The sequence below is a fragment of the Heterodontus francisci genome, chromosome 6, assembly GCF_036365525.1.
Source record: "Heterodontus francisci isolate sHetFra1 chromosome 6, sHetFra1.hap1, whole genome shotgun sequence".
In the NCBI taxonomy this organism is placed as follows: domain Eukaryota; kingdom Metazoa; phylum Chordata; class Chondrichthyes; order Heterodontiformes; family Heterodontidae; genus Heterodontus; species Heterodontus francisci.
The window spans coordinates 27,001,464-27,019,477 of NC_090376.1; the positions used below are offsets into that span (position 1 = coordinate 27,001,464).

Below are 18,014 nucleotides of genomic sequence, written 5' to 3' on the forward strand. Positions count from 1 at the left end.
ACTTCAAGTGCTTATCCCACTTTTTGTTTTACATGCGATGAGGGTTTCTGCATCTATTACCCTTTCAGGCAGTGGGCTCCGGATCCCCATCTCCCTCTGGGTAAAACAATTTCTCCTCAACTTCCCTCTAATTCTTCTGCCAATTCCTTTAAATCTATCCCCCCAGTTATTGACGTCTCTGCTAAGGGAAGGAACTCGGCCAGCCCAGGAAACAAAGGAAAGTAGGACCCTGTGGGGAGGAGGTTATCTGGTGACGTGACATATCTCAAAGACAGCTAGTAAAATTAAGCCTGCTTTATCAGCATGAGCATTTATCCCAAGACTTGTGAATAATAGTGCTCGGTGTTTGTGTGCACCTCAGTCCAAATGAGTGTTTTAACAGTTAAATTACAGTCAATTCCAGTAACTATCACCCAGCACCCCATGATTATCTCAACTGATGTTGATCCAGCTCCTTCACACTGTCATTTGGTAGCCCCTCATCTTTTTTCCACTGGTTGGGGTGTCTAGGGCAAGAAGATATAACTTTAATGAAAGCAAAATACTGCAGATGCTGGAAATCTGAAATAAAAACAGAAAATGCTGGAAATACTCAGCAGGTCTGGCAGCATCTGTGGAGAGAGAAACAGTTAACATTTCAGGTTGATGACCTTTCATCAGAATTGACAAAGGTTAGACATGTAATATTAATATTCATTATGAGCCCACCGAACCCCACGGCTACCTCGAATATACTTCTACACACCCTGCCTCCTGTAAAGACTCCATTCCATTCCACCAATTTCTCTATCTCTGACGCATCTGCTCTGATGATGCAACCGAGTTGCATCTACATCTAGTCTCCTCTACATTTGAGAGACCAAATTCAGACTGGGCGACCGCTTTGCAGAACACCTCTGCTCAGTCCGAAAGCATGACCTGAGCTTCCGGTCGCTTGTCATTTCAACACCCCCCCCTCTGCTCTCATGTCCACATCTCTGTCCTGGGCTTGCTGCAGTGTTCCAGTGAACATCAGCGCAAGCTCGCGGAACAGCACCTTATTTACTAATTAGGCACGCTACAGCCTACTGAACTGAACATTGAACTCAATAATTTTAGCACATGACTGGCCCTTTTTTATTTTTGTTTTTTAAAAATGTCTTAATTTTTAATTTTTATTTTATTTTGTTTTATTTTACCATTTGCCTGCCCACTGGTTTTTACATGTTTGTGCTTTTGTTGTTCGTTATTCTGTCATTTAACATCCTCTCTGCACTAATGCTTTGTCGTTCACCACAACATTAGCACACTTTCTTTGACTTTGTTTAATGATCTTGTTTAATGACCTCCTTGTCAGTTAATCTCTCTGGCCCTCTGTCCTATCAACATCTTTATTCTCTTTAACCCCCCCCCCCCCCTTTATTTGCTTAAAACATTTCTAACCTTTGCCAATTCTGATGAAAGGTCACTGCTTCTCTCTCTACAGACGCTGCTAAATTTGCTGAGTATTTCCAGCAATCACAATATTTTGCTTTTGTAGATAGAGAGAAACTGTTCCCGTTGGTGGAAGGTTCGAGAACGAGAGGACATTGATTTAAGGTGATTGCAAAAGAACCAACAGCAACCCGAGGAAAAACTTTTATACATAGTGTATTAGGATCTGGAATGCAGTACCTGAGGGTGTGGTGGAGGTAGATGCAATTGTGGCTTTCAAAAGGAAATCGGATAAATGCCTGGAGAAAATATTTGTAGTGCTCGGGAAAAGGGAGGGGGCTGGCTAAATTGCTCTTGCAAAGAGCTGGCAGGGTTATGATGAACTAAATGGTCTCCTTCTGTGGTTCTATGTCCTCTGATATAGAATATATTCTCTGAACTTGCTCATGAACAGTACACATTCCCTCTGGGTTCTTAGATTTCATTTTGTTCTTTTCTCCTTTTTTGTTTCTATTTTGTTGAACTTGTTCTACTTCATTCTAACTGATATCAAAGATAATGTATTTTAAAATCTGTTCTCTCTGAAACAAAAAGACGAATAGGTTTGAAAGCCGAAGCAGATGTAAAGAAAAACACTAAAACAAAAATGTCTTATCAGGTTAAATGTTGCAACGCCCAACCTTCACTCCAAAGAACAGGGCAAAGATCCCTGCGTGACAGGTGTCGTCACCCCGTGGGTGGGATGGTAACGTGGCGCTGTGCGTGTGCGCAGGTCACTTGCGGATCAACCAAACGCGACTTTATGTCGGGCCCGCCTCTCCCTCGCCGCTGATTGGGTAGATGATCCCATGACGTCACGCACGTCGCCCGGCTCCTCATTCGTTGATTAGCCAATCCGATTGTCAATCAGGTTCCCCCTTTCTCTCCACGGGAACAGGAAGTCTTTTCCGGTTATCAGGTTAGGTTGTCGAGCGGCGGTTAGGATAGTACCGTGGAGAGACAAGCAAATTTTTTGTTGTTGTGTTGCTCTGAGTGACGGTGCCCAGTGGATAATAATTGAGTGTGTATATATACATAGCCGATAGAATCATTCCGAGTTAATCCTATAACTGTGTTATATTTAAAACAAATTACATTCCGGCGGTGCGCGTGAGGGGAAAAAAGACAATTTTTTTTTATTTTCAATTCTGTTTCGTCCGCGCGATGACTTCGGGAGGCGATTTCGGGAATCCGCTGAGGAAATTCAAGCTGGTTTTCCTGGGCGAACAGAGCGGTGAGTAGCGCCGGGTTTTAATGTATTGGTTGTAACGGGCGATCTCCCCCCCCCCCCCCCCCCCTCGCTCCATTCCGGTGACAGATCGAAGGCTGCATTGAAGTTTCTTCCCCCCCCCCCCCCATTTCCCCATCTCTCCTCTTCCCCCATTCCATCCCCACCCACTCTTTGGACACACCTTCGACCTGAGGCCCTGGGGGAATGAGGATGGAGAGAGATAGCGAAGAAAAGCAAGAGCATATTTTAATAAATAGTGTTGAACCTTTTGAGAAAAAAAAGACACAAAAGGCTCGATTGCACAAATCATGCCCGCAGTTTTTTAACCATTCAATTTTTTTGCGGTTGCGTCCATGATAGGTTTTAGACTTGCACAATTGTGTATCCGACGCTTTGCTGTGAGATTTATGTTCGAAGTTTTTTAAACTTTTCCTTCGGTAAGGATATCAATGTGGCGGTTGTTAAATGCCAATATTTAATCAACTTGTCTTTCGCAGATATTTCAGTGTTAAAACCCACTCCGATTCATCCGCGTTTCGCTGCTGTGTGTAGCTGTGCACCAATTTACTGTTGACTAATCAATCCTGTTTACACAATAAGGGCGTTTTAAAAAATGTGCTTATTTGAGTCAATCATAATTGCCCAAAATCAAGATGTAGATTTTGGTATCATCTTTGTGCAACTGATTATACTGTAGTGGGTGAAAAATGCTAGAGGAGATTTTTCATCTTCCAGAACTATAACTGAAGTGATTGAAATCTGGCCTACTAAGTGTAGCGTTATCTTGAGATCCAAACAACCGCACCTTGAATTTTTTTGCCTAACAGCTAAAATAAGTAATCTCATCACTTTCCTGTAAATGATATTGAACCGACTGATTCGTACAAACATTTAACTCTGAGACAAATTTTAATTAAATCATTACAATCAGATTAAGCACAGATAATTTGCATTTTTAGCAGCGCATGTAACGGGCAAAGCTTGAACTGATGAGTGCACATCTTCATTGCGATGCTCGATTATGCAGCAACGTAACCCCCATATTTAATCGGCAGATTAACTAGGAAGTAAATATTGCGTTTGATATGAAACCTCAATATATCGTTTTCCGAAATATGATTTGCTGCTCGTAAAACATTATAGAATTTTATTTCGATAAAGCTGATATGGAAATAGCTTATTGATTTGCGACCAGAGATCGCCACGTTTTAATTTTGATTAAAGGGTATCCTGGGTTTTATGTGTTAACGATGCAGACATATGTTGCCGTCAGATGAAGTTGAGGAAGAACAATTGTACAATTAAGGCACGGCCTTTTTCATAAATCACCTCTCCGACGGTTATTCAGTCCAAGAGTCGTCATGAATGTTTAGTTATAAAATCTTTATATATTTTGGTTGAAATCTGCTTTTTTATTAGACTTTCTGTGTCGCGTGTAGCGATCCTATTGTAAAATGTTGACCATTAAAGTCTTAAATTGTGTTGTAGAAGAATAATGAAAGTCAAATGTTCACTCGTTACTGTGATTTAAAAGAACCCAGATAACTAGAATCTGGGCGTGGTGAGTCAGTCTCCATCATACACCGCACAGAATACAGTAGCGCAGGTCGATATTTTATTGTTTCTAGATACTAAAACGAACCACAACATTGTGCACTAATGTGCCATTGATTTTGTGTACTCTATCAGACTGTTGTGTTTCATATTTGTGTGAAGCTTTTAAAACTAAAAAAAAAGGTTTTCATGCACGTTAACACTTTGCAATAATTGTGCAGTTTGGACAATTTGTGGAAATAGCCCTGTTTAATCAATTACAATAACTGCTCTACATTAGTTTTCTCATACTGTAAGAAATGCTGGGAATTCCAGACAATTGGATTAACCTGCCATTTTGGATAAATGGTATTTGAGTAAGGAGCTTACTGCTGTAATCTTTTCTGAATTTTTACACTCTACAAAATTGTAAAATCATCTGTGAAGGGTAAGGGGGAAAGCCGACATGTAGTCAAGGCCTCTCTGCTACATAACCATTTGTCATATCATCTTGAGCTGGCATACTTGTCTGATGGGAGCTTCACTTGATTTGTGTTAAAATTTACTGCTTTTTTTTTCAGTTTAGTTTGCTATATACGCACAATATCAAAACAACTATTGGTATGGAGCAATAGATTGACACAGAACAGTCATTTCTTGCATGCAATTACAAGCTGCACAATCTCAGTTAACTACGTGTTTCAATGAGCCAATAAAAAATTAATACATTTTTATATTGAAGCCATTTTGTGCATATCCGTGCACTGTTGCTTTTTGCCTGAACAAATAATCACCAAGCCAAAGATCATTCTTATCCAAAGTTCAGAATTTGAAGATCGTCAAATGATGCCCCACGCAAGTTCAATAAACGTTACCCCTCTATCAGATGAATGTGGGAGAAAAAGCAAAATATTTTGGTTATTCACCATTACTTCATTGTGAATAAGCCAAAGACCATGTCAGCATCATTAATTTCATCGAACACAACCCATTACTTGGCCCAATGCACTTGAACAAGTACTCCATGCAGCACACAGCTTAGTTCTAGTTGCAGGAAAAGGCAACTCCCAACCTTGCTATAGTACAGACTCTGTTTTGCGAGCTTCTGTTTCTATGGGCCACGTATGTACCATGGAGCCCCAAGAGACACATTTAAAGTTTAAATGAATGTTCACAGATCTCAGGCAACTGATTAGGATTTATTTGCCTCTGAAGCAGCAAATGCTCAGCAGCCGTTCAAACCTTTCTTCTTTCTTTCTTTGGCCTCCTTATCTCGAGAGACAATGGGTAAGCGCCTGGAGGTGGTCAGTGGTGTATGGAGCAGCGCCTGGAGTGGCTATAAAGGCCAATTCTAGAGTGACAGGCTCTTCCACAGGTGCTGCAGAACAATTTGTTTGTCGGGGCTGTTACACAGTTGGCTCTTCTCTTGCGCTTCTGTCTTTTTTTCCTGCTAACTGCTAAGTCTCTTTGACTCGCCACACCTGAGCCCTGCCTTTATGGCTGCCCGCCAGCTCTGGGAACGCTGGCAACTGACTCCCACGACTTGTGATCAATGTCACAGGACTTCATGTCGCGTTTGCAGACATCTTTAAAGAGGAGACATGGACGGCCGGTGGGTCTGATAGTGGCGAGCTCGCTGTACAATGTGTCTTTGGGGATCCTGCCATCTTCCATGCGGCTCACATGGCCAAGCCATCTCAAGCGCCGCTGACTCAGTAGTGTGTATAAGCTGGGGATGTTGGCCACCTCGAGGACTTCTGTGTTGGAGATACGGTCCTGCCACCTGATGCCAAGTATTCTCCGGAGGCAGCGAAGATGGAATGAATTGAGACGTCGCTCTTGGCTGACATACGTTTTCCAGGCCTCGCTGCCATAGAGCAAGGTACTGAGGACACAGGCTTGATACACTCGGACTTTTGTGTTCCGTGTCAGTGCGCCATTTTCCCACACTCTCTTGGCCAGTCTGGACATAGCAGTGGAAGCCTTTCCCATGCGCTTGTTGATTTCTGCATCTAGAGACAGGTTACTGGTGATAGTTGAGCCTAGGTAGGTGAACTCTTGAACCACTTCCAGAGCGTGGTCGCCAATATTGATGGAGCATTTCTGACGTCCTGTCCCATGATTGTTTTCTTGAGGCTGATGGTTAGGCCAAATTTGTTGCAGGCAGCCGCAAACCTGTCCATGAGACTCTGCAGATACTCTTCAGTGTGAGATGTTAAAGCAGCATCGTCAGCAAAGAGAAGTTCCCTGATGAGGACTTTCCGTACTTTGGACTTCGCTCTTAGAACGGGCAAGGTTGAACGACCTGCCCCCTGATCTTGTGTGGAGGAAAATTCCTTCTTCTGAAGACTTGAACGCATGTGAGAGCAGCAGGGAGAAAAAAATCCCAAAAAGTGCGGGTGCGAGAACACAGCCCTGTTTCACACCACTCAGGATAGGAAAGGGGTCTGATGAGGTGCTGCTATGTTGAATTGTGCCTTTCATATTGTCATGGAATGAGCTGTTCAAACCTCGAGGCCCATAATAACACCACCAACCAACAAATATACATGCAAATAGGATTAAGTTAGCTGGGATTTGGTGGGCTACATTGGCAGAGCTTGGGGCCTGGAATTTGGATACTTCTGGTATGGACCTCCAAACAGCAAGCATAGTGAAGCACCTGTTAGACACATTCTAATTCAAACCAATTATATTTGGGCTTCATCTAGAACTGGAGAACTTGCAAGCCAGTTCTGAACAAATCCTTTGCACCAAGCTACATTGCAAAAGGAGAAAGCATATCTGCAGCAGTGACTGATCCATGGCTGAGCAAGGCAGAATCCTAACCAAAAGAACTATATATAAGCAGGACCCCTTTTTCCTCAATTCCATAAGTCAACAACAATCGGTTTCTGTTCTTAAACTACATTATTCCTGGTAAAAGTACAGCCATGCTCTGAAACTAATCTTCCAGATATACTCTTTGTGTTAGACCATGTGATCAAAATGTGTAGTGACATTACAATACATGTACACTTGCCAAATTTGAAAAGAAATAAGCATATAGCCAAAGAAAAGGTCATCCTTATTTGGTCAAGTGTGACCTCTGCAATAATTTACATTAATGTTGTTTCTTGAGCCTTGCAGCAATGCATAGACTTGAACGATGCCGGAAGAGAGGTTGCTTGGTGCAGCTTTCTTTGTCAATCTGGCTGAATGGAAAACACTTTTTTAAAGTGATATCTTCAATCAGCGTTGATCAATATTGGGATTTAAACTATTATTTCACAATTGAATCTGAACCTCTTTGGAGCTGCTGTATCAATTTTTTAACTTAAACTAGAATAAAGTCTAGTATTGCCTGACTCTGCACATAAACTTGAAATGAGTTCTATTTTTGGACACACAAGATCATCTTGAAATATTAGCAGAACTGTGATCTGCTCAGTTACTTAAAGTAGTGATTTCAAATATGTGATTTGTTTGATGCTGCTAAACTCAACCCAGTAACACCATTGGTTAGTTATGAAACCTTTTTTAAAATTTTAATTGACAGTATTGAAGAATGGCAAGATGTAGGCTTGTCTGAAGCTTTGAATTTTCTCTTTGTAGAGACTGAATTAATGGTTGTGACATTCCCTGAAAAGAATAATTCACAGGACTGCTTGCAGGAAACTAGCTCGATTATTGTCTTGGTCAAGACTTTGACACTGGTTACTTGACAATCCTCTTGGATAAACAATTTCGCAATGGAGTTAGCAAAATGCTAACAAGTCTTTGCAGATGCTGACCTACTGACTGTGTATCTCCAGTATTTTCTATTTTTGTTTTAGATTTTCAACATTTGCAAATTTTGTTTGGGTGATTTGTCTGACATGTATAAAAAGCAATTTTTGGGCTTGCTTTTGCAATGGGATATATCAACTGATTTTTTTTTTTGATGCATACATGTGCAATATTTCAGTCACCTTGGAAGATTATGAATCATATAGCAATTGGATTATTTTAGTTTCATCCTAACATTGTATTTGCTCTCTTAGATTTAATGCTGAGGTGTACAGATGATTACTTGCTAAACAATGTTTGGATCTCCCATGGACTTGGTCTTTACCATTATTGCCAGCATGTTTTTTCTTTGTCTTTTTGTGTTTTTGTCAATCATTTAAATGCCAATTTAGTAAGACATCTGTTCGCATTTCTAGCTGTCTCTGGTTGCATACTTGGTGATAAAGATCTTTTGGATGTTGCAGTCTTTGATTAGCCTTATACAATAACATCAAACTTTGGAATTCCTCCAAAGGACTGGAGTGTGGTGAATGATACCTCATTGGGGAAAAAAAGGAAGGGATAAACCAAATAAGAACAGATCATTTAGTGTCACTTATGTTACGAAAATGTTTCCATTTTTCTTAATTTTTTTGAGGACTTGTGTTAAAACTGAAGATTCCATGGATATGTGTTTTTTTTTTTTTACAAAGTTCATTGACAGGGCAAGATGCTGTTTGGAGGCCACTTGTGATTTGGGCTCAACAGAACCCTTGCTGATCTGGGAATAAAAAATGGTTACAGAGAAGCCACATGTCAAAGGTTATGGAGGTCAGGAGATTGACTCACTGTTTGGGGTTTGAACATTGTTTTCAGTTTTAGTTGTGGTATAAGCTATTTGAAGACAGTTGGTGTTTTCCTGCCAAGGAGAAAATAAATCACCCAGCTCACCACCCTCTCTACCTTTTTGAAGAAATCCTGCCAAGATGCAGTGTGGGGGGAAAAAAGTCCCTGGTGCCGTATAGCTCCTGGGAAGCTAGAAAAACTCCAGCGATTCAAGTGTGTGCTGGTAGAAAAATCTTGATGCCACATTTCTCCTAGAAAGCCTACTAGAATAATTCTCGAAATCTCCAGAACGATCAGCTTCTGAAACAAACTCATTAACCTGTCTCTGTATGTCCGGATGCCAGACCAAAAAGGGACAACTGACTTCCTTCCATATCATTCTTTTTTCATCAAGAATTACCAAGTATTTGACCAAAGTAGTTTTTTTGTTTCTTTTTGTAACAGATCTCTGCAGAGTGAATTTCTGTATTTTTTCCAATGCATGTGTGTGTAATTGGGGAATTTAAAAAAAGGGAACTTTCCTATTTTAATGTGTGTTAATGCTTTGCTTCGTTACTGGTTAAGTCTTGTTTTATAATCTGATAATTTTGTTTATTAAAGAAACCTGGTTGGTGTATTTTATTCTGGGATTAAAAATTAGCGTATATGATTGGCTGTATCTGTAACCGGGTAAACATTTAAATAGATGTTGTGACATTTGGAGAAGTGGAACTAGAAAGGACAGTACACTCCTCCCGCCGTGGTCGTAACACTTGGATGATGAGAAAACTGCTAGAAACAATGAAACAGTAGCTAGTGAACTCTTTAAAGCTGTGAGCTAAATAGGGGCAGTTAACATAGATTGGTCATGCTTGACTAATTCAGTTGAATTTTTCAAGGGAATTAACAAGTGCATAGACAAAGGGAATTCTGAGTGTGGTATACCTGGACTTGAGTGTCACAAGAGACTTGTTTTTATCAATGCCAGTGGTATTAAGGCAAAGAGATAGGTGAAAAGAACGGGGTAAATCTTGAATTGGTAGGATATAGTTGTGTTGTGGCCCAGGGATCCAAAATATGCTTGCTATACAGAAATAGAAACTTGGCAAACGTGAATGCAGGACATACAGAATGTGCATTGGTTAGGGAGCGGACTGATAATTGAAAAAATATAGCTTGACATGGATAAGTGTGTAGTACATTTTGAGGAAAATTCTTTTGGGCCTCCTTATCTTGAGAGACAATGGATATGCGCCTGGAGGTGGTCAGTGGTTTGTGAAGCAGCGCCTGGAGTGGCTATAAAGGCCAATTCTAGAGTGACAGGCTTTTCCACAGGTGCTGCAGAAAAATTTGTTTGTCGGGGCTGTTGCACAGTTGGCTCTCCCCTTGCGCCTCTGTCTTTTTTCCTGCCAACTACTAAGTCTCTTTGACTCGCCACACCTGAGCCCCGTCTTTATGGCTGCCCGCCAGCTCTGGCGAACGCTGGCAACTGACTCTCACGACTTGTGATCAATGTCACAGGATTTCATGTCGCGTTTGCAGACGTCTTTATAGCGGAGACATGGACGGCCGGTGGGTCTGATACCAGTGGCGAGCTCGCTGTACAATGTGTCTTTGGGGATCCTGCCATCTTCCATGCGGCTCACATGGCCAAGCCATCTCAAGCGCCGCTGACTCAGTAGTGTGTACAAGCTGGGGATGTTGGCCGCCTCGAGGACTTCTGTGTTGGAGATACGGTCCTGCCTCCTGATGGAAATATACATAGTAGAAGTATATCCTAAATGTAACATTGTCAATGGAGCAGAGAAACAGATTTGAGTGTGGGTGGGAAAGCCATACAATACAATGGCAAATAGTTTTGGGTTCTATGTCTAGGAACATTGAATATAAAAGTAAGGAGATAGAGTACGCACAAAACATTGTTTAGGCCACAGTTGGAGTACTGTGTATAGTTTTGGGAACTCCATTGTAAAAAGGATAATGGAGCCATGGAAAAGGTACAGCTCAGATTCACTAGCATGATACTAATGAGGAGAATATAGTTATGATTTAAGCCTTGTAAAAACTGGGTTATATTTAGTGGATCAGAGGCCATGAAGGGGGATCTGAGTTTGAAAGGGCCTTGGGATGAATGGGAAGACATTCCATTGGTCTGTGATTTGGTATTGAAGGGGCATAAGCATATAATTAGTATTAGAAGCATTAAGGGGAGATTAGAAGAAATGTTTTTGTATAAAGGCTTGTTAGAGTGTGGAATACATTACCACAAATGGTTGTTGAAGCAGAATTGATTGTAATATTTGAGTGAGCTGGATAAATCCAAAGGAAAATGCACGAGGAAAGAACAGTGGAATGGGATTAGATAAGATATCTCCAGTGCAGAGACAGGATACATTCTGTATGAAAATTTCTGCTTATATGAATTTCACCCATAACCTGGTGTTTGAACACTGAAATTTGAATATATGATCTTTAGACAGATGTTATCAATAATTTGAAATTCCTGTGATTCACAATAGACATTGAGTACATTGTGAAATTGGAACAAGAAAAAATATTAGTTTTATTACATTACTGGAGCTTCCCTGGGAAGAACCCTAATCATAGAAATCATTGAAATTTACAGCACGGAATGAAGCCATTTGGCCCATCATGTCTATGGTGGTTGACAAGTAGCCATCCAGCCTAATCCCACTTTCCAGCTCTTGGTCTGTAGCCTTGTAGGATACGGCACTTCACGTGCATATTTAGTAGATTTATGCCTCTACTACCATTTCAGGCAGAGATTCCAGATCCCCCTCAACCCTCTGGGTGAAAAAAAATTCCCCTAAACCTCCTACTTATCCTAAATCTATGCTCCCTGGTTATGGATCCCTCAAACAAGGGGAATAAGGTTTTCTTATCCACTCAGTCTAGACCCCTCATAATTTTATACACCTCAATTAGGTTCCCCCCTCCGCTGCCTCTTCCAAAGAAAACAACTCTAGCCTATCCAATCTTTCCTCCTAACTAAAATTCTCCAGTATTAGCAACATCCTCATAAATCATCTCTGTGCCCTCTAATGCAATCACATCTTTCCTATAGTCTGGTGATCAGAACTGCATGCAGTATTCCAGCTGTGGCCTGACTAGTGTTTTTTCAGCTCCAGCATAACCTTCCAGCTCTTGTATTTTATGCCTCAGCTAATAAAGGCAAGTATCCTGTATGCCTTCTTGACCATCTTATCTACCTGCCCAGCCACCTTTAGGGACCTGTGGACATGCACTCCTAGGTCCTTCTGTTCCTCTACACGTCATAGTATCTACCATTTATTATGTATTTCCTTGCCTGGTTAGCATTACCTCACGCTTCTCTGGATTGAACTCCATTTGCCCACTTGACTAATCTATTGATCTCTTCCTGCAGTCTACAGCTTTCTTTTTCATTATCAACCACATGGCCAATTTTTATATCATCTGCAAACTTCTTAATCATACCCCCTACATTCAAATTGAAATCATTGATATATACCACAAAAAGCAAGGGACCTAGTACTGAGCCCTGCAGAACCCCACTGGAAATAGCCTTCCAGTTACAAAAACACTCATCCACCATGATTACCCTTTGTTTCTTGCCTCTGAGCCAATTTTGGATCCAACGTGCCACTTTGCCTTGGATCTCATGGGTTTTTCTTTCATGACCAGGTTGCCAAATGGGACCTTATCAAAAGCCTGGCTAAAATCCATATGGACTATATCGAATGCCTTACCCTCATCAACCGTCCTTGTTAACTCCTCAAAAAATTCAATCATGTTAGTCAGACATAAGTTTCCCTTAGCAAATCTGGGCTGTATTTGATTAATCCCTGTCTTTCTAAATAAAGAGTTATCCTGTCAGAATTTTTTCCAAAATTTCCCTACCATTGAGGTCAGGCTGACCAACCTGTAACTGCTTGGTCTAACCCTTTTTCCCTTTTTAAACAATGGTACAATGTTAGCAGTCCTCTGGCACAACACCTGTAGCCAGACGGGATTGGAAAATGTTAGTCAGAGCCTAAGCTATTTCTTGTTTTGTTTCCCTTAACAGTCTAGGATGCATTTTATCCGGGCCTGGGGATTTATCCACTTTCAAAGATGTTAAACCACTTTATGCTTCCTTTCTTTTTTCTCTCTTTCATCTAATATGTCACACATCTCCTTAATTGCGATGTCTGTATCGTCTATTTCTTCTGTGGAAATAGACACAAAGATTCATTAAGAACCATACCAACGTTTTCCATCTCCACCCACAGGTTACTTCATGGTCCCTAATAGGCTGCACACTCTCTTAACTATTCTCTTGCTTTATTTATTTATTTATGTATGTATGTATGTATAAAAAATCTTTTGGGTTTTCCTTGTTTTTGCTTGCCTATATTTTTTCATGTCCTCTCTTTGCTTAATTTCCTTTTTAATTTCACCCCTACTTTTTGTACTCTAGGTTTCTGCAATATTGAGCCCTTGGTGTCTGTCATAAGCTTCCTTTTTCTTTATCCTCTCCTTTAAGCCCCTTGATATCAGTGGGCTTTGGATTTGTTAGTCCCTCCCTTTTTCTTTAAGGGAACATATGTGCTCTGAACCTTCACTGTCTCTTCCTTGAGTGCCTCCCACTGATCTGGAACTGATTTACCTTCAGATAGCTGTTTCCAGTCCACTTAAGGTAAATCAACTTAAAATTAGCTTTTCCACATTTGAGAACTTTTATTCCTAGTGTCTTTGTCTTTTTTTCCATAACGACCCTAAATCAAACTGGATTATGATCACTTCCACCAAAGTGCTTCCCAACTGATACCCCTTCCACCTGCTTCATTCCCTGAAAGTAAGTCTAGAAACGCCCCATGTCCTCTTCTGCTTGCTACGTACTGGCTAAAAAAAAAATTCTTACGGCATTTTAAGAATTTTGCTCCCTCTGTGCCTTTCATACTAATTCTATCGAGTTTTATATTGGGGTATTTGAACTCGTATGGTCCTATAGATTTTACACTTCTGAGATTTGCCTACACGTTTCCTTTTCTATCTCCCTCTGACTGATTACCCCTTTTTTGTTCTTCAGTTCAACCCATCTGACATAATTTGATGATTCTACCATACCATCCCTCCTCGCAGGCAAAATTGTTCCTTAAATCAATATTGCGACCCCTCCTTTTTTTTAATCCTTCTCTATCTCGTTTGAAAAAGCCTTTAACCAGAAATGTTGAGCTGCCATTCCTGTCCTCCTTTCAGCCATGTCTCCGTAATAGCTATAATATCATACTCCCATGTGTCAATCTGTGCTCTCAGCTCGTCTGCCTTATTCCCTAGACTTCTGGCATCGAAGTATATACCATTTAGCACTGCCAAACACTCTCGTATTTTCTAGCCTTTTCTCTGTCTTCCAAACATGCTTTCTAATTTTCTGCCTTCCAGTAGTTGAGGGTTGCTAGATACTGCCTCAAGGAATATTTTTTTCCCAGTGCCTTGGATGCCTTGATTTTATTTGAGGTTTTTAACCTTTTCTTGCTTGTATGAACCTTTTCTTTCCCCCCCCCCCCCCCCCCCCAAATCTGCCAACACCGATGAAGGGCTGCAATCAGAAATATAGTTGACGTTGTAACTCTTGAATTGTTGAATGTGCCCAGTTCCTTGTACTCTGGCACTTTGGTTCCCAAATCTGTAATGCAGATGAGGTAAATTTTAAGTTAACTGCAGTATTTAATTGTGGAAGCAGTTATTAATTGGAGAATGATAAATTTAGAAAGGAGTTCTGCTACACATCCAGTCCTGAATGGTGGTGGACAATTAAGCTAACCGGAACAGGAGGATCCACAAACATCCCCATCCTCAATAATGGGGGAACCCAGCATGAGAGTGCAAAAGACAAAGCTGAAGCACGGCAACCATCTTCAGTGGATGATCCATCTCTGCTCCCTTCTCATGTCCCCAGCATCACAGTTTCTAGTCTTCAGCCAGTTCTATTCACTACACTACACATGATATCAAGAAACAGCTGAGCACATTGGATACAGCAAAGGTTTATGGGCCCTGACAACATCTGCTTGTTGTGCTGAAGACATGTGCTGCAGAACTAGCCATGTCACTACTACAGCTGCAACACTGGCATCAACCCCACAATGTGGAAAATTGCCCAGTTATGTCCTGTCCACAAAAAGCAAGACAGATCCAATTCAGCCAATTACTGCTACATCAGTCTGCTCTCCATCATTAGCAATGTGATGGGAGGTGTCGTTGACAGTGCTGTCAAGTGGCACTTACTCAGCAACAACCTGCTCACTGATACTCAGTTTGGGTTCTGCTAGGACCATTTGACTCCAGCCTTCATTAAAGCCTTGATACAAACATGGACAAAAAAACTGAATTCCAGGGATGAGGTGTGAATGACTGACCTTGATATCAAGGCAGCATTTGACCCAGTGTAGCATCAAGGAACCCTGATAAAACTGAAGTCACTGTGAATCAGAAGGAAAATTCTCCTGGCTAGAGTCAAAGATGGTTCTGGTTGTTGGAGGCCAATCATGTCAGCCCCAGGACATAGCTACAGGAGCTCTTTTTTTAGGGATTACCATCGATGAATCCTCTACCATCAACACCCTGGGGTGGGGGGTGGGTGGTGGTTACCATTGACCAGAAATTTAACTGAACCAGCCACATAAATAATGTGACTACAAGAACAGGTCAGAGGCTGGGAATTCTGCAGCAAATGACGCACACTTGAATCTGTAAAGCCTGTCCACCATCTAAAGGCTCAAGTCAGGAGTGTGATGGCAGATTCCTGATGAATACATGCCTGGATGACTGCAACTCTAACAGCACTCAAGACGTTTGACACCATCCAGGACAAAGTGGCTCTCTTGTTTTCCTCCCCCTTCCACCTCATCCACCACTGTAAACATTCACTCCCTTTAACCACTGGCACACAGTGGCAACAGTGTGTACCATCTATAAGATGCACTGTAGTAACTTGCCTAAACTCCTTCGACAGCACCTTCCAAACTTGTGGCCTCTACCACCTGAAGAACAAGGGCAGTTAGCTCATGAGAGCACCACCATCTGCAAGTTCCTTCCAAATCGATCACCATCCTGATCGGAAATATATCATTGTTCCTTCATTGTCATTGGGTCAAAATCCAGGAACTCCCTCCCTAACAGCACTGTGGGCATACCTATGTCACATGGACTATAGTGGTTCAAGAAGGCAGCTCACCTCCACTTCCCCAAGGGCAATTAGGGATGGGCAATAAATGTTGGCCTTGACAGCAATGCCCATGATGAATTAAAAAAAAAATGAAATGCCAGTATTTTAAATTAATAAGTGTAAAGTTAGGTTGCAAGTCTATTTCCTGCAAATATGCAAGGAACTTTATGGATTTGTGACATGAAGTCACATCTAATCTCCACAAAAAAACTTGACTTTGCATCAAATCATATTCAGCAAAATAATTGCTTATGTCCAGTCACTTAAGTAGGCAAATGTAGATGAATTTAATATTTTTGGCGCTGTTGATTGAAGGATTAATGTTGGGTAGGAGACCAGGAGAGTTCCCAGAGATCTTTTTATGTCCACTTAAAACAAGCAGAGCCAGTCTCTCTTTCATGTCTCATTTTAATGATGGCTCTTCTGACAATGTAGCGTTGTTTTACTAAACTCTAGCATCAGATTAGTTATGTGCTGTAGTTGTTCTGGCTCTCGTAACAGTCCTAACAATAAGCCAAGCTGTCACTGATTTGATCGGGTATTTGAGCTGATTTGTTTTACATGCCTAGACTGGCTTTTAAATGATGGAGGGTATGTGGAGAGAGTGAACTGGAGCATAAATAAACTGGAGTAGAAATGAAAATGTTTTTATTTTTTGTCTTGTACAATATTGTTGTGGAATTGGAATTATTTAAAAACTTCAATTTTGTCCCTAAACATCAGTAAATGTAATTTCTTAATTTTTTTGTGATCAAGTAGGATTTTAAAATTTCTTAAAGTATTTGAAATATCTCGGGTGATTTCTATTTTAACAGGAGAGTTCTGGAGAGACTTGAGCAATTTTGTCTTCACACTGCAAAAATTTCCTGACAATACCTTGTTCTGCCGAATTGTTGAATCTATTTAAAACCAACATGGTATTTAAAATTATTTAAACTTCTAGCATGTTCATAGGATTCAGTGCTCAAACTCTAGGTGACTGAAATACACCAATCTGAAATGATGTTGCAATCGTCCGTCTAGTGTTAAACTTTTGATGAGATTGTAAGACAGTATGGTGCAAGAGGTTAATTTGTTTCCTGAACCTCTTATAAAATTACAGTTATAACTGCTAAGGCTACACAAGGTAAAGCGTATCACCATAGTATTACTCTCTTTGAACTCTCTCATAGCATTTAACTCACTTGGTCTTTTTAAAGTATATATAATGTGGCCTCACCACCTTCTCAGGGCAACTAAGGATACCAACCATAACCATATTCCAATAACAAAAGCAGGCTATTTTTAAATAACAGGTTTAAACCTTACCATGCTGTTTTCTTTCTTTACCCCACTAGCTGCATGCAGACTTGTGTAGCACCCCAGTCCATAATTGAAACGTCTCCAAGCTTTCCAGACAAATTACTTCTGGAGCCTGGTGACTGTTATGTAGTGGCAGTCATTCTGTGTCTTTAACATCCTGCCCAGCAGCAGTAAGAAGTAGGTTAGTAATATTTCATGTTGGAGGTAATAGAGTTAGCCAGAATACTGGGAGAATTCCATGCTTCTGCCTTTTGAATATTGCCCATAGAACCTTTAATGTCCAATTGAGCATGCAGGTGAGATCTTTGTTTAATGTCTCCTTTAAAGGAGGGCACCTCTGGCATATAATTTCACTTGTCTGGCAAAGAAAAAAAATAAAGACAGATAATATGTCTCCCATTTATCTGGGACAAATGTGAGCATCAACAAAGAGTTATCTCATACCCAACCAGTCCTTACATTTTTTTGATGGTTAATAAGCATACTTGAAAATTATTTGAACTTGTGGAGAAATGCACTTGGGTGCCTTAAAGACCTGATTAGTATTATGAATCTGAATGGGAAGGTTCAAATGGGTGCAAGGAGAGGGTTGATTGTAAGAACCCTGCTTATTCACAGGCATGTTGGCATGTCGCACAGCCTTTTAAACCTCCTTAGTAAGTTGGCTATAATTGTTTTATTCTTCGGTGGTTTACTTTTGTAAAATTATTTGCA

The 18,014-nt window shown here is 40.7% G+C and overlaps 1 protein-coding gene across 2 annotated transcripts in view; it reads left to right on the forward strand.

Annotated features, from left to right (window-relative positions):
• The first annotated feature begins 2,352 nt into the window (after window positions 1-2,352).
• rab6a (RAB6A, member RAS oncogene family) overlaps window positions 2,353-18,014 on the forward strand; it is a 112,999-nt gene continuing 97,337 nt past the window's right edge. For both annotated transcript variants that reach the window (XM_068033373.1, XM_068033374.1), the window contains exon 1: window positions 2,353-2,686. In XM_068033373.1, the coding sequence (XP_067889474.1) occupies window positions 2,617-2,686 (70 nt within the window). In that variant the 5' untranslated portion in view covers window positions 2,353-2,616. The remainder of the gene's footprint in view (window positions 2,687-18,014) is intronic.